The 18,684-nt window shown below is 39.8% G+C and overlaps 2 protein-coding genes across 4 annotated transcripts; one reads left to right on the plus strand and one right to left on the minus strand.

The window, feature by feature from the left end:
* The first annotated feature begins 381 nt into the window (after positions 1-381).
* On the plus strand, positions 382-13,528 carry axdnd1 (axonemal dynein light chain domain containing 1). Of its 3 annotated transcripts, none has more exons than XM_044200151.1 (26): positions 382-598; positions 1,259-1,416; positions 1,509-1,612; positions 1,960-2,053; positions 2,605-2,690; positions 2,812-2,868; positions 3,090-3,198; positions 3,850-3,971; positions 4,220-4,360; positions 4,580-4,684; positions 4,942-5,062; positions 5,521-5,622; positions 5,760-5,926; positions 6,147-6,216; positions 6,480-6,714; positions 7,088-7,304; positions 7,657-7,750; positions 8,538-8,728; positions 9,047-9,137; positions 9,714-9,857; positions 10,308-10,382; positions 10,993-11,034; positions 11,413-11,514; positions 11,617-11,708; positions 12,784-12,923; positions 13,027-13,528. In XM_044200151.1, the coding sequence occupies exons 1-26, from the start codon at positions 529-531 to the stop codon at positions 13,140-13,142; spliced, it is 3,045 nt and encodes a 1,014-aa protein (XP_044056086.1). In that variant the 5' UTR covers positions 382-528; the 3' UTR covers positions 13,143-13,528. The 3 variants fall into 3 exon arrangements, with proteins under 3 accessions (XP_044056086.1, XP_044056087.1, XP_044056088.1); XM_044200152.1 differs by having other exon boundaries at positions 10,993-11,025; XM_044200153.1 differs by lacking the exon at positions 10,993-11,034.
* nphs2 (NPHS2 stomatin family member, podocin) lies at positions 13,268-18,179 on the minus strand. Its single transcript, XM_044200164.1, has 9 exons — positions 18,068-18,179; positions 17,511-17,574; positions 16,938-17,423; positions 16,408-16,511; positions 15,974-16,046; positions 15,632-15,714; positions 14,999-15,258; positions 14,403-14,481; positions 13,268-13,973 (listed from the first exon to the last, which is right to left on the minus strand). Exons 3-9 carry the CDS (start codon positions 17,251-17,253, stop codon positions 13,764-13,766), a joined length of 1,125 nt encoding a protein of 374 aa, XP_044056099.1. The 5' UTR covers positions 17,254-17,423; positions 17,511-17,574; positions 18,068-18,179; the 3' UTR covers positions 13,268-13,763.
* Between the last annotated feature and the right edge of the window lie 505 nt (positions 18,180-18,684).

Consider the following 18,684-nt stretch of genomic DNA (forward strand, 5'->3'; position numbering starts at 1 on the left):
CAATGGGTTTAGATTCTTACAAGACTACACAAATAGTATAATTTTACATATAGCTTTGACTTTAAATTGCTAAAACGCCTTGAATAGGATTTGAGTTTGTTTTCAATGTGACATTGTCCAGTAAATATAAATATGATCTCATCCATATTACTCTGTATCCTCCTTGTTATTGATCTGTGCCGTTGGGACTCCAGTAAATCTAGCTACATAGAAAATAAAAAAATATATAATTTTTATTTAGTTAGTTATTTTTTTGTCTATGTTGTGCTGCATTTATGGACTGATTACAAAACAAAGGATACAGAGGTCTAGATAAAGTTAAAGAAAAAATAAACAAACTTCAGTGTCCACGGAAAGCGCTATAGGCGTTTCCATGGCAACGCGACCAGGAAGTTGACGCTCGGATGAGAGTGGAGGAGACGGTTCTCTTTTGGCAAATAAAAGTAGCTTCTCGCCCACATGACTTTGTCAAAGTTTCAGAATTTTATTGCCAGAACCTTATTGTAACATCTCCACCGTGAGTCCAGGATGTCTGAGTCCATGAGAGCCAGTTCAGCGCCAAGTTCATCGAGGCCGGAGCAAGCACTGGACACCAGAGGTGACGTTACTGTGCAGTCGGTTGGGGAGGCTAGCTTAACATTACAGTGCTCAACTAGCAGCTGGATGATAGACATCAATGTGGTAATGTTAGGAAGACATTACTCATACTGCCACAGCACACATCACTTCACACAACACTAAGTTCGATAGATACAACAGCCACAAACTTTTTCATTGATGATTGCAGAATGCAGTCACACAGCTGTTTCCCTTCAAAGATAAATACAAGTCATGCTGTTCACCCCTCACACTTAACTAACAATGATGGAAGATGCAAGTTACAATCATAAGAAATAAAATGGAAGGGGAAAAAATACAAGAACAGTTAAATAAAACCTTGTTGTAAATACCGTGCAGATCGTTTTATCACTGACTCCTTTTTTAGATTCCCCAAAGACTCTTCCATCCAGCTGGAACAAAAATATTCCATCTGATGCACAATTAATTTTTTCCCCCCAAGTTGTGATAAACTAAACAAATATGGGAAGCCTGAAGTGTCATATCTCCTAGTTTCTTGCACATGATACAAGAAATATAAGGACAAGTTATTATATGGGAACATCAAACTGTGAGACACATATATGTAAATACATACCATCCCCTCATACCAAGGTCAGAGTCATACACCTACTGGTTTGTTTGATTTTATTTTTCTCAGTGGCGAAACTGAATTTTCACGTCCCAGTGGAGAGCAGAAAGACAAAGCTACCTCCTGTCAACAACCAGATCATCCCAGATGAACTGCTGGTCAGCCTTACCTCCACTGTCTGCAACAGGAGCACACTGGGGCACACTGCACACCATCGGCACTGCAAGGTACATTCAAGCCCCATATATATCTAAGAGGCTTATTTCTGTGTGGATGAAATTAGTTCACTCCAGTGTTTCTAAGATGACTTTGTATACAGGGCTGTGGAATCGGACGGCCGGATGCAGTCTGGCATCACCCACTTGGACGTAAGAAATACAAATACTTTCTGGAGCAGCCAACGTCCTTGAATGGAGCCGGCAGGTCAGCAGCACCAACAAGACATATGCAACAACATAAACAATGTTGTTGCAACTTAACAGATTTATGCATGTTTACTCTTGACACTAATATAGGACGGGGTTAATACAAAACCAGCTTTGTTTATATTTAGCATTTTCATAACTGAACCAGGCAAAGCCAAACTAATTTTAGGTTCTGTCTGAAGTCAGTTATCTTTATTCTGATAATTAACTTAATGCTCTTGAATCGGTCCAAATAAATAAATAATAAATAAATATATAAGTCTTAAATTTGGCTTTCTGCAATCTGCTGATGACCTAAGGAGACTAAATGTTTGTTTTTTTTCTGTTCGGATGGTGTTCATACAGGGATATATCATTCCTGTGTGATGCTATGCTAACCCAGAGGAAGATAACACCCCTCCCACCACTAACTGACAGGAGTGGCATTGGCGACACACAGGTAAGCTGCCACAGCTGACCTGTTTTGACTTTCTGGCCCTTTAACCCTTTATGGCAAAAATAAGGCGGGTCTGATAATGTTCCTTAATTTCCATTTTTAATTTATCATAACTTCCCTGATGCAGCATATGTGGTATAACACAAAATCAAAAGCAGTGCTTTACAACATAACAGAATCAACCAGATCTGACAAATAAACAAGATATCCCAGCTCAACAAACACAGTACTTACTATATATATACGCAATACAGTATAACAGTAACTTGAAAATTTGTTTAAAAGTTTAAAAAATGATACCGTTTTCATCTCTAAACATTTACTTTGGCAGGTTTTACATTTATTCAAATGAACATAACTACCTTAGAGAGAAATTCAAATGGCTTTTTCATATTCAGGCATAGAAGGTTTTACAGTTGTCTTGAAAATCCTTCTTTAAAAATCCTGTTTTACAGTAATAATACTGACTTCAAATTCACATGTATTGCCATTCATCTATACATGTACACAAGTATACAGTGTGAGGTGATAATCACTGCCACTCTGTCTTTCAGAACTTGAGTGTCTCAGAAAATCTGATCCCGGAAGAATATCACATTGTGAAAAACAAAGGGCTGAGGAGCCTTGAGTTCTATGAGGAGTGAGTCTGCTTCATTATGCTCATCCACTTTTTATTCATGTTAACTGTGCACACTCACATTATCGTTGCCAAATTGGAATTTAGTTTTTCTGTCAACTCTCATGTTGCTTCACTTCCTCAGTGCATTCACAGTGCAGCTGCAGGATGATGAGCAGAAGCTACGGGTCTTCCCTTCACTGTGAGTTCAAAAATATGAATTAATCTCGTAATTGACAGATAAACCGTAGTTGAGTAGTCTTCACTGGGAGATTTTGTAATGGTACATCTTAATAGTAGGAAGTAATAGTACTGTGTACCATTAGGTAAGCAAAGTACTGGTAAAATAAGGAATGAATGTTGTCAAGCAAAGTCCTTAAATGTGTAGTAATAGCAATTTGTGTGTATGTTCTGTGTGTCCAGGAAGCCCAGTGGCAGACTGGAAGTGGTCCAGCTGATGAGGATGATGGACGACATGCTGGTGAAGGCCGGAGTGGATCAGCAGAGTGAGGAGCTGACTGAGCTTTCCCAGGTAGGCAGACAGTCATGCAGAAAGTACACAGGCTGCTGTAGTACACTAGTGCTGTGCTGCATTCATGTATAGAGAATAATATATACTGGTACAACTTTTAAACTTTTAAATGGTCCAAAACCAAAAAAAAGGTACCACAGGTCAAGATGCCTATGCTCATGACTTAGTACAAATACTGTATATTGTGAATGAAATTGTATTTAACAGTTGTTATGCAGAGAAAAAGAGAGAAAAAAACTTTGTGCACACCATGTTCAGGATCGGAGGTGCTGACAACTGAAAGATGAACATGTAGTCAGGAAAAATAAACCAGCTTTAATGTTCGTGGTAGTGACTGCACACTCAACCCATAAAATTATGATGAAGGATCTTTTATTAACACTAACAAGAGCAACACATTTCACTCAGTGCTTCATCAGGCTTTTGTGCTGCTTTTATACAGATTTGAATATTTATGTGCCTCATCAAAAACACAATGTACACAGAGTGTCCTGTTAGAGAGTGTTACTTTCTGCTGGTAACATTCCTGTCATAATCACAACATATTTAGAGTTGTAAAGTTTATTTATGAAAAACAAAAGTGCTCAGAGATTCTTATAGAAGTATAGCCATCTATACGTATTAGCAAAGGTGTAATGAAATGTCTTTCAGATGGAGGGTCTGCTGGAGCTCGTGCAGGTTGAGCAGAACATCTACAACATTGTTTTCCATGAACTGATCAGGCAGGTCAGCGTGAGCTGTGCTGAGAGAGGACAGCTGCTTGCCAAACTCAGGTTAGCAGCCAACACATTAGGACAGCACCTACATGCTAAAATCTTATCCATTTGTTGAGGCAGTTTCATGAGCCTTACGAGCAGTGAAATCAATTCTGTAGCTGTATTACCTTTTTGTTGCCTCAAGTTAATTCTGAAACATACTTTAAAAGATAGTTTGGGAGAAATAAGACATTTTCAGAAAATCTTTTCCAGTAATGACCCCAGGAAGCCTTTTTTCCCAGCAGCTCTTGTTTTTGTGTGTTCAGACAGCGCTACCAGTCCCTGCTCGAGCGAATCCCCCACCGTCTGAAGGCTCTGCACACTGAGGCAGTGGCACAGCGGGCTCTGGACCGCCGGCTCACAGAGGAGATCCACCGCATCAAGACATCTATCCAGCAGCTCAGCACGTACGTAGGTCAGGTGTCAGGCTGCTGGGTCATGATGAATAAAATTACTGTGTGCTGTTAAGGACTGGAATGTGTTCATAGAGTGATTCTATTTTAAGAGGAAATAATAAATGCAAGAAATGAAAATAATAGCACTCATTACAATGTGTGAAATGCGTGTGCGCTCATTTCTGTGTGTATCTGTGTGTGTGTGTTAATGGGTGTGCTTCCTCTTCACAGGGAACTGTCCAGAATCAGAGACCACGATGCCCTTGTTTCCCAGCAGACAGAGCACGCTCATCAACAGCTGGCTGGGGCACTCGATCAGACTCACACCAACACAGAGTCAGTCTCTCATAGGATTGGCGTGAACAATATGAGCCTTATTTATCTGGTCGATATGATAAATTTATTTGTGCCTGGATCAAAAAATGACAAAAAACAAATACGTTTTACAAGAGGGCAATAAAACTGATTTTTTTTTAAAAAACATTTTCTTCTGAGATGGAGCGTAAGTGCAGCAGCAGTTCAGTGATCACTCAGTGCAAAATACAAAATGTGACCAGGTGTTCCCTCTCAAATGGTCCATGTACTCTTCTCAGTGTGGTCCAGGGTTACCACGAGCTGTATGAACTGCAGAGGGGTCGCCTTGAGGCTCAGCTGCTCCAGATGACTGAGGAGAGAGACTACTGGAGCCAGCTCACCTTCTGTCTTGCCCTCAAGGTGTGTGAGCCATAATGTAGTTTTTCCTTTCAATTGGAATCACCTCGTGTGTTAATTTTATGTGATGGTAGTGTGCTGTAAGCCCAATAAATAATAGATCAACTGACTTTGGTTGTGGAATCGGAAGGAATGAGAAAATTATTAATATGGATTGTTTTAGTATATTGATAGCTATAGCCCGCTTTGTTGGAGGCCCCAGCTAACAAAGTAAAGCGTTGAAGCAGATAGTATGACAAAGATTTTGCTGTTCCCACCACATTTGTCAATGGGTACAATTTCACAATATGCTCAACCTTTTTAATGGCTATTAAATAATTATTATTTATATTAATATGTATTAACTTTAAATTTTGGGTTGTAAGGATCAAATTTCCACTCAAAGATGCTCAGTAAAAACAATATTAATTGATGAAGAAGATGATCCAAACAAGTTCAGTACGTTTTTCTGTGATTGTCAGGTGATCAGTGTGAAGAAGCTGCAGCCGATCAGTCGGCTGCACATCAGCGAGGAGAGCTGGTCCAAGACAGCAGAGCACTGCAGGCTTTACGTTGCTTCAAAGGTAACAATGCTGTTCATATTTCTTTACATTTTCTATATTGCTCCTGGCGAAAACACTAAACCCCACAGATGACTCTTTGTAAGTATCGCTGGTGGTTCAATTGCACTCTGAATATGACAGTGACCATCCTGCTGTAGGACATAGAGGACCTGAATATCATCATGGAGCTTAGTGTCTACTGGAAAGAGCAGCTGACAGCTTTCATGTCCCAGCTGAAGAAGACTGAGCATGCTCAGTGTGAACAGATCAGTGCCATCCAGCAAGGCATCACCAAGTGGCTCACCTTCTGCTCCACACAAAACAAGTAAGGAAAAGCTAAGATACCAAAGAAGATTATTTCATATTTTATGATTATCTATTATTATAGCCACCAGTTAAAGAAAACCTAATTTAGCACTTTTAATGAGACTTTGCGCCCAGTACCTATAGTGTTCATGGTCTGCAAAGTCATTGAGAGCAATTTATGGGAGAGGAGATTGATCTGTGTGTGTATTCTGTTAAATATGCTCTTTCTCTATTTCAAGGTGTCCAGACCCAAAATATGAGAAAGTTTCATTGGAAAAAATTCATGCTGATTTGAAGCAGTGGTCAAATGTAAGACAGTACATTTACTTCCTCTGTGTATTTGTTTTTCTCATTGTGGTCATTGATGTTATCTATTTCTGACAATCATCACCTCCACCCATCTCATAATTTTTCTGTCTCATAAGGTAGGGGCCATTTTGGCAGCCTTCGCTTAGATTGTATTCCAAATATCTAGTGGATATGTTGAAATTTGGGTCACACAGTATGTCTAATCAACAGCAAAGTCTCCTTTGTTGTCCTAAAGTGTTCCTCTGTGTTCTGTTCCTCTGCAGAGTTTGGCTCTCCAGTGTGAGCGCTACCAAGGTGAGAAGCTGCTTTGCTGCCAGCAGACACTGGCCGAGCTTCACTGTGTCCAGGAAAGATGGCTGAATATGAGCCTTGAGCTGTTCAGAAGACACCCTTCTCCCGATGGTGAACTCCCTGCAGGCCAGCAGGCCCTAAGAGAGCTGGACAGGGTCCTAGCTGAGCTCCTCAAACAGCTGGACACGCAAGTCAGTGGAGAGAGTGGTGAGGGCCGATAGAGACACAATTTTGAATCATTTTTTGAGAAATGTTCAATGAGCTAAAAAGTGTGATTCTGAGGCCTACAGACAGGTAAGTAAAGAATACACCTTCACTTGGCACTGCTTTAGTTTTTGCTTGACTGTTGTCCAAATGGATATCTGTAAACAAACAGAACTGCTGACAGCTGCAAAATCCAGATCTTGGTGAGTGTCACGGTGTGTTGTCCTGACACACACACACACACAAGTTATAGTCACAGAATCTTCATATGTCTGTCTCTTGTTTTTTCTTAATGTTTCAATGGGTCTCATTGTGGGATATAATCCTTAAAACATGGACTAAAGAGTTGAAACTGATTCCAGCCATGCTGTTTCAGGGATCCATGGACAGATCACGTCACTGCTCGGGTTGATGGAGTCCTGGGTTTTCAAGCTTTGTGCAGTGATTGGCTCACCAGAAATGATGCCTGTCTCTGATTGGCTAAAGCTAGAGAAGGCACTGTGCAATTGGCAAAGTTTGGCTGAAGAAGCCTTGCAGAACTTCTCCAGCATGCAGAGAGAGAACGAAAAGGACAAAAACAAGGCTGATATATAGTAGGTTTTTCACTCAGTGGCATTGCTAGTTATCCTGCGTTAACACCATGTCTTTTACCTTCACCCTTAATTTCTACTTTACTTCTAATCGCCATAATTGTCCATTAATACGTTTTGTGGAAAGGCTTTTGTTTGAGTTTGATAACACCAGAGAAAATGTGTGGTTTCTTAAACAATCTACTTTAAGTCTCTAAGCTTTTATTAACACATTATATTCATTGCTTGTGATAAAATTGGATTGAAATACAGTTTTATGAATGAGCAGATAGAAAAAAAATACAACTACAGGCAACATATGTTTTAATACTGAAATTTAAATATTTCTGTTTTGTGTGTTTATTTGTTCAAACAGTACAGAGACAGAACAGGTGTTAGACAAAGTGCAGGAGTTCATAACCAGCCTTTCCAACTTCACTGATGGTGAGAACCAGAGACTCGGTGAGGAGGTAAGTGTCAGGTTCAGTCAAACTGTCAAGGGAGATTTACACACATTTTGAAAATGTCAAGTACAATGTCAAGTGCATTTCCATCAAGTGGAACAAACATATCCTAAGATGTTGTGTCTCAGCAACTCATATAGGTAACCAAAAATACTAAATTCACTACATTATAAATATTTAATGAATGTGTTTGTTTGCTTGATTTTTGCAGAATTATTCATCAGCAACAAATTAGGGCAAAGCTTTCTTTAATATTGAAGTTTCATAACTATGCCATTTCCACTCAGACTTTAAAATTTGATGTATCACCAGTCCACTTCTCTTTTTCATTCTTCAATTCTTCCCTCTTTCTGCCCTGTCCTTTGTACTTCTGTCAGCTTCACTCCCTGAGCTCTTTGTGCAGCAATGGCTTTCCAGGTACCTCCTGCCTTCTTTAGTACTTCATTGTTTTTCTCAGTGATTTCTGTTTTGTACTTTGTATAACCTATTTGTTGTTAATCTTTTCCAACAACACCGTGCCTCACATTCATGCATTTACGAATACCCCGTAACTGCCCAGTAATACAACTTCTACTGTTCTTTTCATACTGTTTATCACTGAGCAGCTTTACCAGAGCAGTTGTGGTTTCAGTCCATGTGGTTCCTTTATATGGTTGTTTAGGGAGAGGAGACATATTTTTGGATTTTTTTCCCCCTTCCATTTGAGTTGCCTTTTTGGCTTCTTAACATTCAAAAGATTTGCTATAATGTTACAAGGTGCTGTTTTGAGTTATAGTGTTTTCTCTCCTACCAGGTCAGTTCTATTCATGTGGCTCAGACCCGCTGGATTTTGGATCTGTTGCTCCTCATGGTACCTGACCATAGCGAGGACCAGAACCAAAAACAGGAACACCACTACATTTTGAACATCTCAATACAGACACTGGATGAGGATGCCAAAATGCTGGCTGAGAAAAGGGACTATTTTTCCAGATACATCACCAGGTACCAGAAGTTTTTGCCTGTTTTTACTATTTACAGTTAGACAGATGCTGTTAACCAGTGTAACTAACAATTAGTGCATAGTACAATAAGTAAGTTTGTTGTCTTACACAAGTACTGAATTTTACTACATAGTGCAGTGAAAACCTCTTTACACTATACATACTAACTAACAACACACAGAAATTGATGACTAAAGTATGTTTAGTTACTTTAAGATTGAAAGTAACCTTGACACAAAATGTCTGACTGGGAGAGGATCAGCAGAGAAGGATTTTCTCCAGGATTTACTCATCAGGAAATGTTTGTTTTTGACTCCAGCACTTGCAAGCTAATTCTTGAGGAGCAGATTCTGCAAAACCCACGTGAAGTTGAGGGTGAAAAGGAGATGGATGAGTGCAGAAAGCTGCAGGTAAACAATGTTCTCATTCAGAATTAAATAAATAGCAAAGAATTGATAGTAACATCAGGGCTGCATGCTTTTACATTTCACAAGTAATCATTGCTTGAGGTACACTAGAAAAATCAAGAGATGCATCAAACCCACATTTCATTTGAGACCAAATGGCTTGTTGTGTTTCCATCTGCACAATTGGCAGATTTAGCCATGCGAAAAAAGAAACCAGTTTTTTAGCACACAACAGTATGTTTAGGATAGAGCAGGGTTGTAATGGTGGTTGCTTACTTGCCAAAGTGAACAGACAGGTTTACCTGCCAACACAAGTGTTTATCAACGCCTTCTTAAAGGCAACATTAACAATTCACTTGACCATCTCATGTTGATGTATATACATGTACCCATGTGTTCATAAATAGTTTGATTTGATTTTAGAGCTTAATTAAACCATCAGAGTTAAAAACACAGCTCTGTTTTACTCTGTGTCCAAGCATTATAAAACTCCACAAGAGGGAGCCACAGTGCAGTTACAAACGTAAGCTTTGCACCACCTACACCTGTGTGTGTGTGTGTTGTTGTGTCCTTCCTCAGAGGGAGTGCATTGATTGTGTGGAGACCTGTATAATCCTGCTCTCAGGAGTGAAAGGTGGTCCTGTGGAGCTGCCTGTCAGACACGCTGACCCCGCTTCCAGCTGGGATGTCCCAGTCTCTCCAGCAGACAGCATGGAGACTGTGGTGAGGAGTCCAGTAAAATACAACCCACACGCATAGACCTCATTTGTTATAGTTCATTAATGATTAAATTAATTTAATTAACTTTAAAACAAATGTGCTTATATTTTTTAACTTAGTTATCTCTTTATTATTGGAGAAATGACTTGAAAGCCTGGTGTCAAGTGACTGACAATGATACTGATACTACAGTGAAGTAGAGCTGACATCAGAAGAGAGATTGCCATTGATCAAGTATGACATTTTACTGTAATCAAGGCCTGACGCTGGCATCAGTTACCCAATGACATTGTGATAACCTCAACACAGAGTTTGAGATCTGGAAATGATGAGAGAAGTGAGAGGAATGAGAGGGACACCAATGCATAATTTTTGTTTTGTCAGGATCCAAAGTCAATGTGGTTTTTGTGATTTTGATGGTGACTGTGTGTGTGTGTGTGTGTGTATTTACAGGTAAACAAAGAGGTTTCAGCAGAGCCTACAGCAGACAGTGAGGTCAAAGATGAGACTGAGGCAGAACCAAGAGAGGTGCGTCATATTTACAGCTGTTGAGTACGAGTGAAATGCTCAATGACACCCTGTAACCATTTAGACTATGCTTTAGAAAATGGAACAATGTTCAATGAGACTACACTAAACTAATTTTGGAGTCTGTCTGTTGTCACTGGATACACTGTTGATGTACAAGTTTATCCAAACATTTAGATAATTAAAATAAACAATATTTCTTTGTGAGTTAAAGGTTAATGGAAGAGAAAAGGCATCATTGGTATTGATGATAAAGGGCAGCAGGCTGTTCCAGTAGTTAGACAGTCAGACAGACAGTTTAACCAGAGGATCAAGGTTGAAGCTCTTGCGTCAACAAATATCTGCCCTCCAAAAGTTTCTCTAAGCTTTTAGTGAGTCTAGCCACAGATCTATGAACCCTTTGTCAGTGTCTTTAAGATGATTGTTTGCTAAATATGTTCTGTTTTGTGAAGTCTGAAAGGGGTACACTTGTGTGGCCCTGACTACAGTATAAAATACCAATTATGTTGGTTGAGTCATTTTATTTATTTAACTGTTTAACTGTTACCAAATAAATGTTAATCATGATGATAATGACGAGGGCAGTGATGGTACTCTTGGTTCTCCACAGTGCACTGCTGAAGGACATGAAACACGACAAGAGGTTTGTCAGGTATTAATATAGTTTCCATGTGTACTTAGATAAATTGTAGTTTGCAGTCTGAAATCCTGGGCTTGTCTGATACAATGAAATTAGACATGTATGGTGCATTGTGATGGTTATGAAGCTTTGTGTCATATAAGACACAACAACACGATAAACATGTATTTCTCTGCATTATATTAATTATTCCCTCAGGTCAGTGGTCAAGAGCATCTTGGAATTTGGAGAGTGAACAGTTTTAAGGAATTAAATAAACTCTTGAGGAATACAGAGACCTTTACAAATGGGTCTTATCAAAGGAAAACAGCTTGTTTCACATGTTCATTGTACAGCATTAACCAGACTAACTTGCTAAAAATGAACAGTATTGTTGTTGCTGTCCTGCAGGGGGAGCTAATGGTTTGTGATAGTCCAGTGGTGAAGCTGATTGGCTATGATGGAGACATTACACAAAGAAAGCTGGGAGAGAGCCGTGTCCACCTGAATGGGGTCAGAAAATTGAATCACACACTTTTTCAGTGTCATGCCTTTCACTGTGTATAGAACTGAACAAACTGTGTCTGTCTCTCTGACCATCCGTCTGTCTGTCAGACTGAGGAGCTGGTTGTGTCTCCAGTGACAGATAAAGCCCATAAAGCTTTTAGTGATCTGACCACAGTAGGATTACTGCAGCAGGAACTGCAGTAAGTTAACTTTTCTTATCATTGAGTGGAACACTTTTGTTTTTTTCAAATACTGTGATAATATATGACTGCTGGGTGATGATATCAAAGTAGAGTTTTCAGTTTTTGAAATATTTTCCATGTACTGTTTTAAACACTTGCTGGCTATTAGCTCTTTTGTGCCGCACAGGAATTGATGTTTCTTATTTGTTTAAAATAAGAACTGGGAAGCTTGCATGAACAGCAGTTACCACCATGGCTGAACATCCATGCTTTTGTATTGCCTCTCATAATTAGTCAAAAAGCCACTTTTACACCTTGCAGACTCAAGTGGAGTTTATTAGGCAAAATCCCATCAGAAGGGCAGCAAGGGAATAAATGTATCTGATTTGCTGTCGAGTTCAGCAGCGGTGGAAGAAGTACTCAGATCCTTTACTTAAGTAAAAGTACCAATACAACTATGTAAAAAATACTCCATTACAAGTAAAAGTTCTGCATCCAAAAGCCTAATTAAGTAAAAGTACAAAAGTATTAACAACAAAATGTACTTAAAGTACCAAAAGTAAAAGTACTCGTTCTGCAGAAAAATGGCTCCTGTAACTGATATATTATTATTACATTATTAGATTGTTAAAACTGATGCATCAATGTGTAAGCAGCGTTTTACTGTTGTAGCTGCTCGAGGTGGAGCTAGTTTTAACTACTTTATATGCAGTTAGCTAGTTTAGTCCAGTGGTTCCCAACCTAGGGGTCAGGCCCTTCCAAAGGGTAACAAGATAAATCTGAGGGATCGCGGGATGATTAATGGGAGAGGAAAGAAGAAAAAACAAAGTTCTGATACATAAATTTGTATTTATTTTTTGGACTTTCTCTAATCTTTGATTTTTTAATGAAATATTGGATCATTTGAACATTTATTGAAATGACACCGTGTGAGACGTTTAGAGGGCAAATGTCCTGTCGTGGAAATAAGTTTGGTGAATGTCCACACATCAGCCGAGTTTCTGTGGTTGTTCAGAAATGGAGAGGGGACCTCTGTTAACTTGTGTATGTTCAAAGGACGTCTCGGTTAGACAACTCTCCATGTGTTTGTCAGTGATTCAGAGCTGCGGGTCCAGAGTGCCGAGCAGCGCGCCCTGAAGGCTGAGGAAGCCCTGCAGGCAGCATTGGAGAACATTCAGAACCTGGAGAGACAACTGCAGGGTCGGCCCAGTCTGGAGCCCAAAAGTAGTGAAGGTACCGACTGAACAAACAATTCTATAAACTTATAACTGAGGCAGAGAGAAAGCAACACAGCATTAAAGCGTAGAGGTGGTACATGTCTTTGTTTGTGTTGCAGAAAAAAAGAAAACGCCACCACCTTCCCCACCACCAGTAACACCCCCAGCTCTGCCGCAGAAAACCACAGCTGAAGCCAAACCAACAAGCAGCACCAAAAGGACCAAGAAACGGTGACCTGACATGTGATCAGATGGTGTTACAACTTTGTATGTTTGTATGGTATGTCCAGTTATCACTTTTAGGTTTTTATGTTTCATGTATTTTCTCTGTTGTAACAATATCAGAGAGGAACTCTTCACCTGCACTCCATCACAGTCACACCCATAAAACCAGTAAAGGACACAGAAATAAAAAACAAGAATAAACAAAAAGCTTAATTTATAAGTGCTGCCCTCAAGTATAAAATATTTCCAGTATCAGGAGGTTGTCCAATATTCAGACTGCTTGGCTGTTGTATGAGGATGAATATAATGGCTTGCTGTGGTTTTGTTTAACCTTGGGATATGTCTTTGACTCCATGTAAAGGCAAAAAAATAAAGTTTCTGCAGACATTTCAAAAAGTTGGACTTTTTTTTTCAAAGCACTCAGGAAAACATTTATCATGAACTCATATTTTAAATTGTACTTAAATAAACACAATCATTTGGCTTGAAGGTTACTTTCTTGAACATGATCAAGATCCTGAAATTCTACCATATGCTGAGAATTACTGGCACACACTTTCATTAGGTGTCCAATAATAATTAATTATAACATTTCACAAATAATAACATTTCATCTCATAACAGTCACATGTCACATCATTGGCGAGTCAGTGTCTGGATCCCCCTCTGTCATCCCTCCGTCTCCCTCAACAGCAGGGGGAGGAGGGGGTGGTAGGGATGAGAGGTCAGGGGTCATGAGGAGATCTGGGGGGAGTGGAAGAACCAGGGCAGGATGGAGGAGACGGAGGGAAGACCTGAACCCCTGCCAGGCATCTCTCTCCCCTTCTGCTGCTTTTACCTGCTGGAGAGAAGGAGTGCTGTTTGAAACATGTTTCCTTTACAAATACTGCAGAGAATGCAGAAATGATCTCACTGGCAGAGGTAAACTTCAGTCAGCAGGGCTAAAGAGCCATTGTTTTGCAGGCTAAACCAAGGCTATACTCTGGGCTGGAAAAACATAGCAAAATGGTTTGATGGTGTATTTAAATTGTATCAGTTATCTTAAGGATAGTTCAACTTCTTACTTTTTCTACCCATCTCCCAAAAGTTTTACAAATAATGCTGATAGTAATACAGTTCCTGAGTTAGTTTAATCTTTAGTTAAATGCCATATTTGACCAAAAAAGAACAACAGAAAATCGATGAGCCATAAACATTTAAAATGCAAAAACAAGCATTAGAATATAAAACAATAAATATTAGATCATAAAAAGCTGGTATAGTTACTCACTCTAACCTGGTGTTGTCTCTTGGCCTCAGCCTCAGCAGCCAGACTCTGCTGTAACTCCACAGGAAAATTGAGCTCGTCTCTGACAGAAAATCAAACACAAGCCTGGTCAGCAGGAAGATACACACAGTACACTACAAATCTCTACATTCCTCTTTGCCATTTACCTGGAAAAATCACTGCTTGCAAAGGAAAAATCATTTGCACACAGAAAGTGATGCATTTTTCAGAAGCACTGCCACCCCTTTGTATTGTACAAACCAGCATCTTTTTCTTTTGGGCTTATAGGTATCTTCAAAAATCATCTAGATTCTCTTTAGTCATTTAAAGCACCAGCTTTTAAAATCAGGGTTTTGCTGTCAGGCCTCAGACTCAAAGTTTCAACAATCATCGTCACCCAGTGCAGGGCATCAAGACCAGTCCCTACACCCACAATAACAAGAGGTACACCAGAATGCATTGCTGCCACAGGATGTAATGTGCTTTGTGATTTTTAGTCTTGACTTCAAATGAAATGCAGTTATTTACTAACTGAAGCAGATGCAGCTGAGGAAGGTTAATACAAAAAAAGATAAATTACATCAAATGACCAGTCTTACATGTCTGCTCTCTCCATCCTGATGCCCCAGCGGCAAGCAACAGAGTCAACAGCTGCTTGTATCTTCTGTCCGATGTTCCTCCTGTGCAGCAGGATGTGGTTGAATGTGTGTTGGGCGAGAATGTCTCTGACCGCTGCCTGGACCACAGTCTGTAGCACTGTGGTCAGACTGGAAAGAGCTGCGCTGCACAAAGCCACGTTCTCTATCTGGTAATAACACACAACACTCAGCTCTGGCCTCACCAAGTCCTTTGTCACCACCTGGGTACAGACGTATGAGAAAAATATGAGTCACCAGTCAAATGCAATTTAATCCTTGTCACTGTCTGATAAATTAGTTCAGTGGGGGACACTTCATTTACTCACCATCCTAAAAGGATTAGAAACATTGTCTAACAAAGATGAAATCCAACTTTAATGTAAATGTCTGTAAAGGTACTATACTGAAAGTGGCTGTTGAAGTTTACCAACCAGTGACAAATAAGTTTGATCTCTTCATGGACAGTGAAAGATTTACTGTATGTTCAGGGAAAGCAAAGTGCACATACAGTGAACAGTTAATTAATTATGAGTCATTTTTACATATGATGCTAAAATGTGAATGTCAGTTGTATTTTTGCTTATTGGTCTGTACCGTGTGAGGAGGAACCTTAAGCATTTTCAGTCGGATGTCGACCTTGTGACACACATCAAGGAGTGGGAGGTAGAAAAGAAGGCCTGGAGAGAGGAGGGAGAAGGGTTTGATCTAAGGACAGATTATTATTTTTTAAATTATTTTGCTGTTACTTTTGTTTGATAGAAAACGTTTTCATGACTGTAGATGTATGATCACACAATTCAAACACTGACACACATCCTTAGAAATGGCAGGTCAAGTGTTTTGGCACATTCTTAATGTAAACAAATTTTTTAAAACTACAGTTTATAAATCACAGCTGACCAATGAGCATAAAAGATTACAGCAATCGGTGACAACCTGGTCCTCTGGGTCTTCCACGCAGTAGGTGACCCAGTCTGAAGATCACAGCTCTCTCATGCTCCCTCACTACCTGTCAATCAAAATGACAGACATCAGTCAGTCCATATGAGTGGATGACAGTGATGGCTGGAGTGTCCAATTGACATACAACACAAGTAGGCCAGCTGCACAATAACATATGAGTGTGCAAGTATTCGGACATTGACACATTTTTGTTGTGTTGGCCGTTTTCCAAATATTTTACTTCCTATCGCGGTGGAAAAGGTGGAAATTGCATGTTGACCATTAAGAGACGTCTCCGATGAAACTGGAATGATAAAATTCTTTTAGTGCTTTACATAATTTCTGTAGAAGAAATCACACACTCATTTTTGTTAAGTAGATTATTGTACAGTGTTTGGTTTCTGTTTGGTCTGTGGTGTAGTTCGTACTTTGACACAGAACCAGATGGAAAGAGGGAGGAAGAGGAGAACCAGAGCCAAGACGAAGACCATCAGCAGCCACTCAAACACTCCCAGGTTCTTGCGCTTCAGACCTGCAGAGATCCACAGTACTTAGTATGAATAAATCCAACCAAGATGCTCAGATTAAATGGAAGAGTAATTTTGCAAAGGTGAGCATTTTCCCAAGTTTTTTCCCGAGCTATGATTTGTCAATACCAAGTAAAATGCTGTAATCTTTAACAATTTGCAAGGTTGAATATGGCAATTTAAATTTATTTGTATCATCACATTCCTGAATTTACATTACTGTTTATTTTATTATCTGTAATTTGTTTTCCAGAATGTATGCTTCAAGAAATTCAACATAAAGATTATTTCAGGTCACAGGATTACATTTTGTTTTATCCTGAGAACAATGAACTGAAAAACTAAACAACCCATAACAGAAATAAACCCACTGTTAAGCTTATTGCATGTACTATACAATGTACCAGGCTCTTCTTCAGGCTTCAGCTTACCGTCCTCCTGCTCTGCTGCTTCCAGGAGCCCTAGGTTCTCCTCCTTGACCTCATCCTCTCTCACTCTGTCTATGTCCACCACCGTGGATTTCACCTTCACTTCTGGCTCTTGCTCCACCGTCACCTCATTTGCTTCTGGCTTCTCCTTCTGTAGCCTCTCTTTCCTCACTGATGATGCCTCAGGGACCCAACCTGCCTTCGATGGCCTTTGTCGATGACTTCTGGGAGGCACCAAGGCTCCCCTCTCCCTCTCATTCCTAGGCGTCATTCTGGATCTCGGCGGATAACTGGGGTGGACACTGGAGGACTTCTCCATACTGGCTGGAGGCTCTGCAGCATGGGAGTGATGGCTGTTGGGATGTTTCTGCTCAGTGGGTTAGTAGTGGAGGTTTTTCTTTTTGGGTGAAAGCAGAGAGGAAGGAGAAATTTTGTGACTTTTAGTGCTCTGAGTTGCTTCTTCTGGCTGGAGGTCTGTGCTGCTGTCTTCTGTGGTAATCAGACAGAATAGATGGATGGTAAATCAGGCCGACTGTTTGAATGTGGGAGTAGGAGAGCAGTGGGAGTGTCACTTACCTTCCTCTCTGTTCTACACATAATTTCAGGTCAGTGAACTTTTGTCTGTTGTCAAAGTAGCAAACTAAAAGAAAAGAAAATGTTAAGATAATAATGGAAAAAACATCAATATACGGCAATAATGATAAATTGTCATGTACAGGGCATCTCTTGATCTACAAGAAAAAAAGACTATCTCTCTCTCTCTCTCTCTCTTTTTCTCAGATTCAGAATGGCCTTATCAGACATAAAATCAAAACATCCAGGGATTGCTGGATGAGTTTCTTTCATCAATATTCTCTTTCATTTACTAGCATTATTCTTTGCTAATTCTTATCCAAAAGCTCTAACAAGGGTCAAAAAAGCAGTATTACATTTTTGGTTCTCTTCACTCAATCTAATGTTTTCTTTAGCTGTTACAGCTTGGAAGCCCTTGATTCTGTGACAGAAACATCAAAATCCCCATCCCCCAATAATAATCCTATGCATTCCCACATTCCACATTTTCCTCTTAGGAGAATGAAAATGAACAGAAATTTCCCCTGCTCTTTAAGAATAAAATTCAATGTTGTTCTCACATTTTTGGTAGACTTGGTGTCATATCTACTGTATATAGGTAGACAGTACATGGCCCACTAAAATCACTGACATCATTGCTTTGGAAAGTTGGTGGAGGTGCATGCCAGTGGGTGTCCTGTAGGGAAAAGTTTATACCATTTATCCCATTAAATCATGCATAGGCCATGCTATTTGAGTGCATGACATATAAAATATAAAACATGCACACGTATTGCATTAAAAACTTTATACCCCTACATTATTGTGTCTCTGGGTCAATTTGTTTGAAATGCATTGGTAAAACCAGTGCCATCCAGAGAGGTATGTAGTCCACCATTCAGAGTTAACTATTGGGACAAATTGTGTCAGTGGATCTCAGGGAGTCAAAGTGTGTCTTCAGTGGGAATGTGCAGACTCAGGCCTCTCCTTTCCAAAGAGCTGATGTCGTTTTTTCTCTGTTTTTACAGGAAAAGACACACAGTATCCTCCCTAATGCATCCTTAATCAAACTGAAAATTAATTCTGTAGCCCACATGTTCTTCTGCTATGGAAGTCCTAAGTCTAATTGTCTGCAAACCCAGACAAAGGGGCCTCAGATCAAGCAGAGTAAGCCTTGGCTGAACCAGGGGCCAAGTTC

The sequence above is a fragment of the Siniperca chuatsi genome, linkage group LG6 (assembly GCF_020085105.1).
Source record: "Siniperca chuatsi isolate FFG_IHB_CAS linkage group LG6, ASM2008510v1, whole genome shotgun sequence".
Taxonomy (NCBI): domain Eukaryota; kingdom Metazoa; phylum Chordata; class Actinopteri; order Centrarchiformes; family Sinipercidae; genus Siniperca; species Siniperca chuatsi.

What these genes read in the sequence shown, in the direction of transcription:
- axdnd1 (XM_044200151.1), top strand. Translation starts at nt 529, where the DNA reads ATGTCTGAGTCCATGAGAGCCAGTTCAGCGCCAAGTTCATCGAGGCCG. An exon ending in GCAAGCACTGGACACCAGAG is followed by an intron (nt 599 to 1,258) that starts GTGACGTTACTG and finishes TATTTTTCTCAG; the next exon opens with TGGCGAAACTGAATTTTCAC. An exon ending in ATTTGAAGCAGTGGTCAAAT is followed by an intron (nt 6,217 to 6,479) that starts GTAAGACAGTAC and finishes GTTCCTCTGCAG; the next exon opens with AGTTTGGCTCTCCAGTGTGA.
- nphs2 (XM_044200164.1), bottom strand. Translation starts at nt 17,253, where the DNA reads ATGGAGAAGTCCTCCAGTGTCCACCCCAGTTATCCGCCGAGATCCAGA. An exon ending in AGCAGCAGAGCAGGAGGACG is followed by an intron (nt 16,512 to 16,937) that starts GTAAGCTGAAGC and finishes GGATCTCTGCAG; the next exon opens with GTCTGAAGCGCAAGAACCTG. An exon ending in AGAGACAACACCAGGTTAGA is followed by an intron (nt 13,974 to 14,402) that starts GTGAGTAACTAT and finishes CCTTCTCTCCAG; the next exon opens with CAGGTAAAAGCAGCAGAAGG.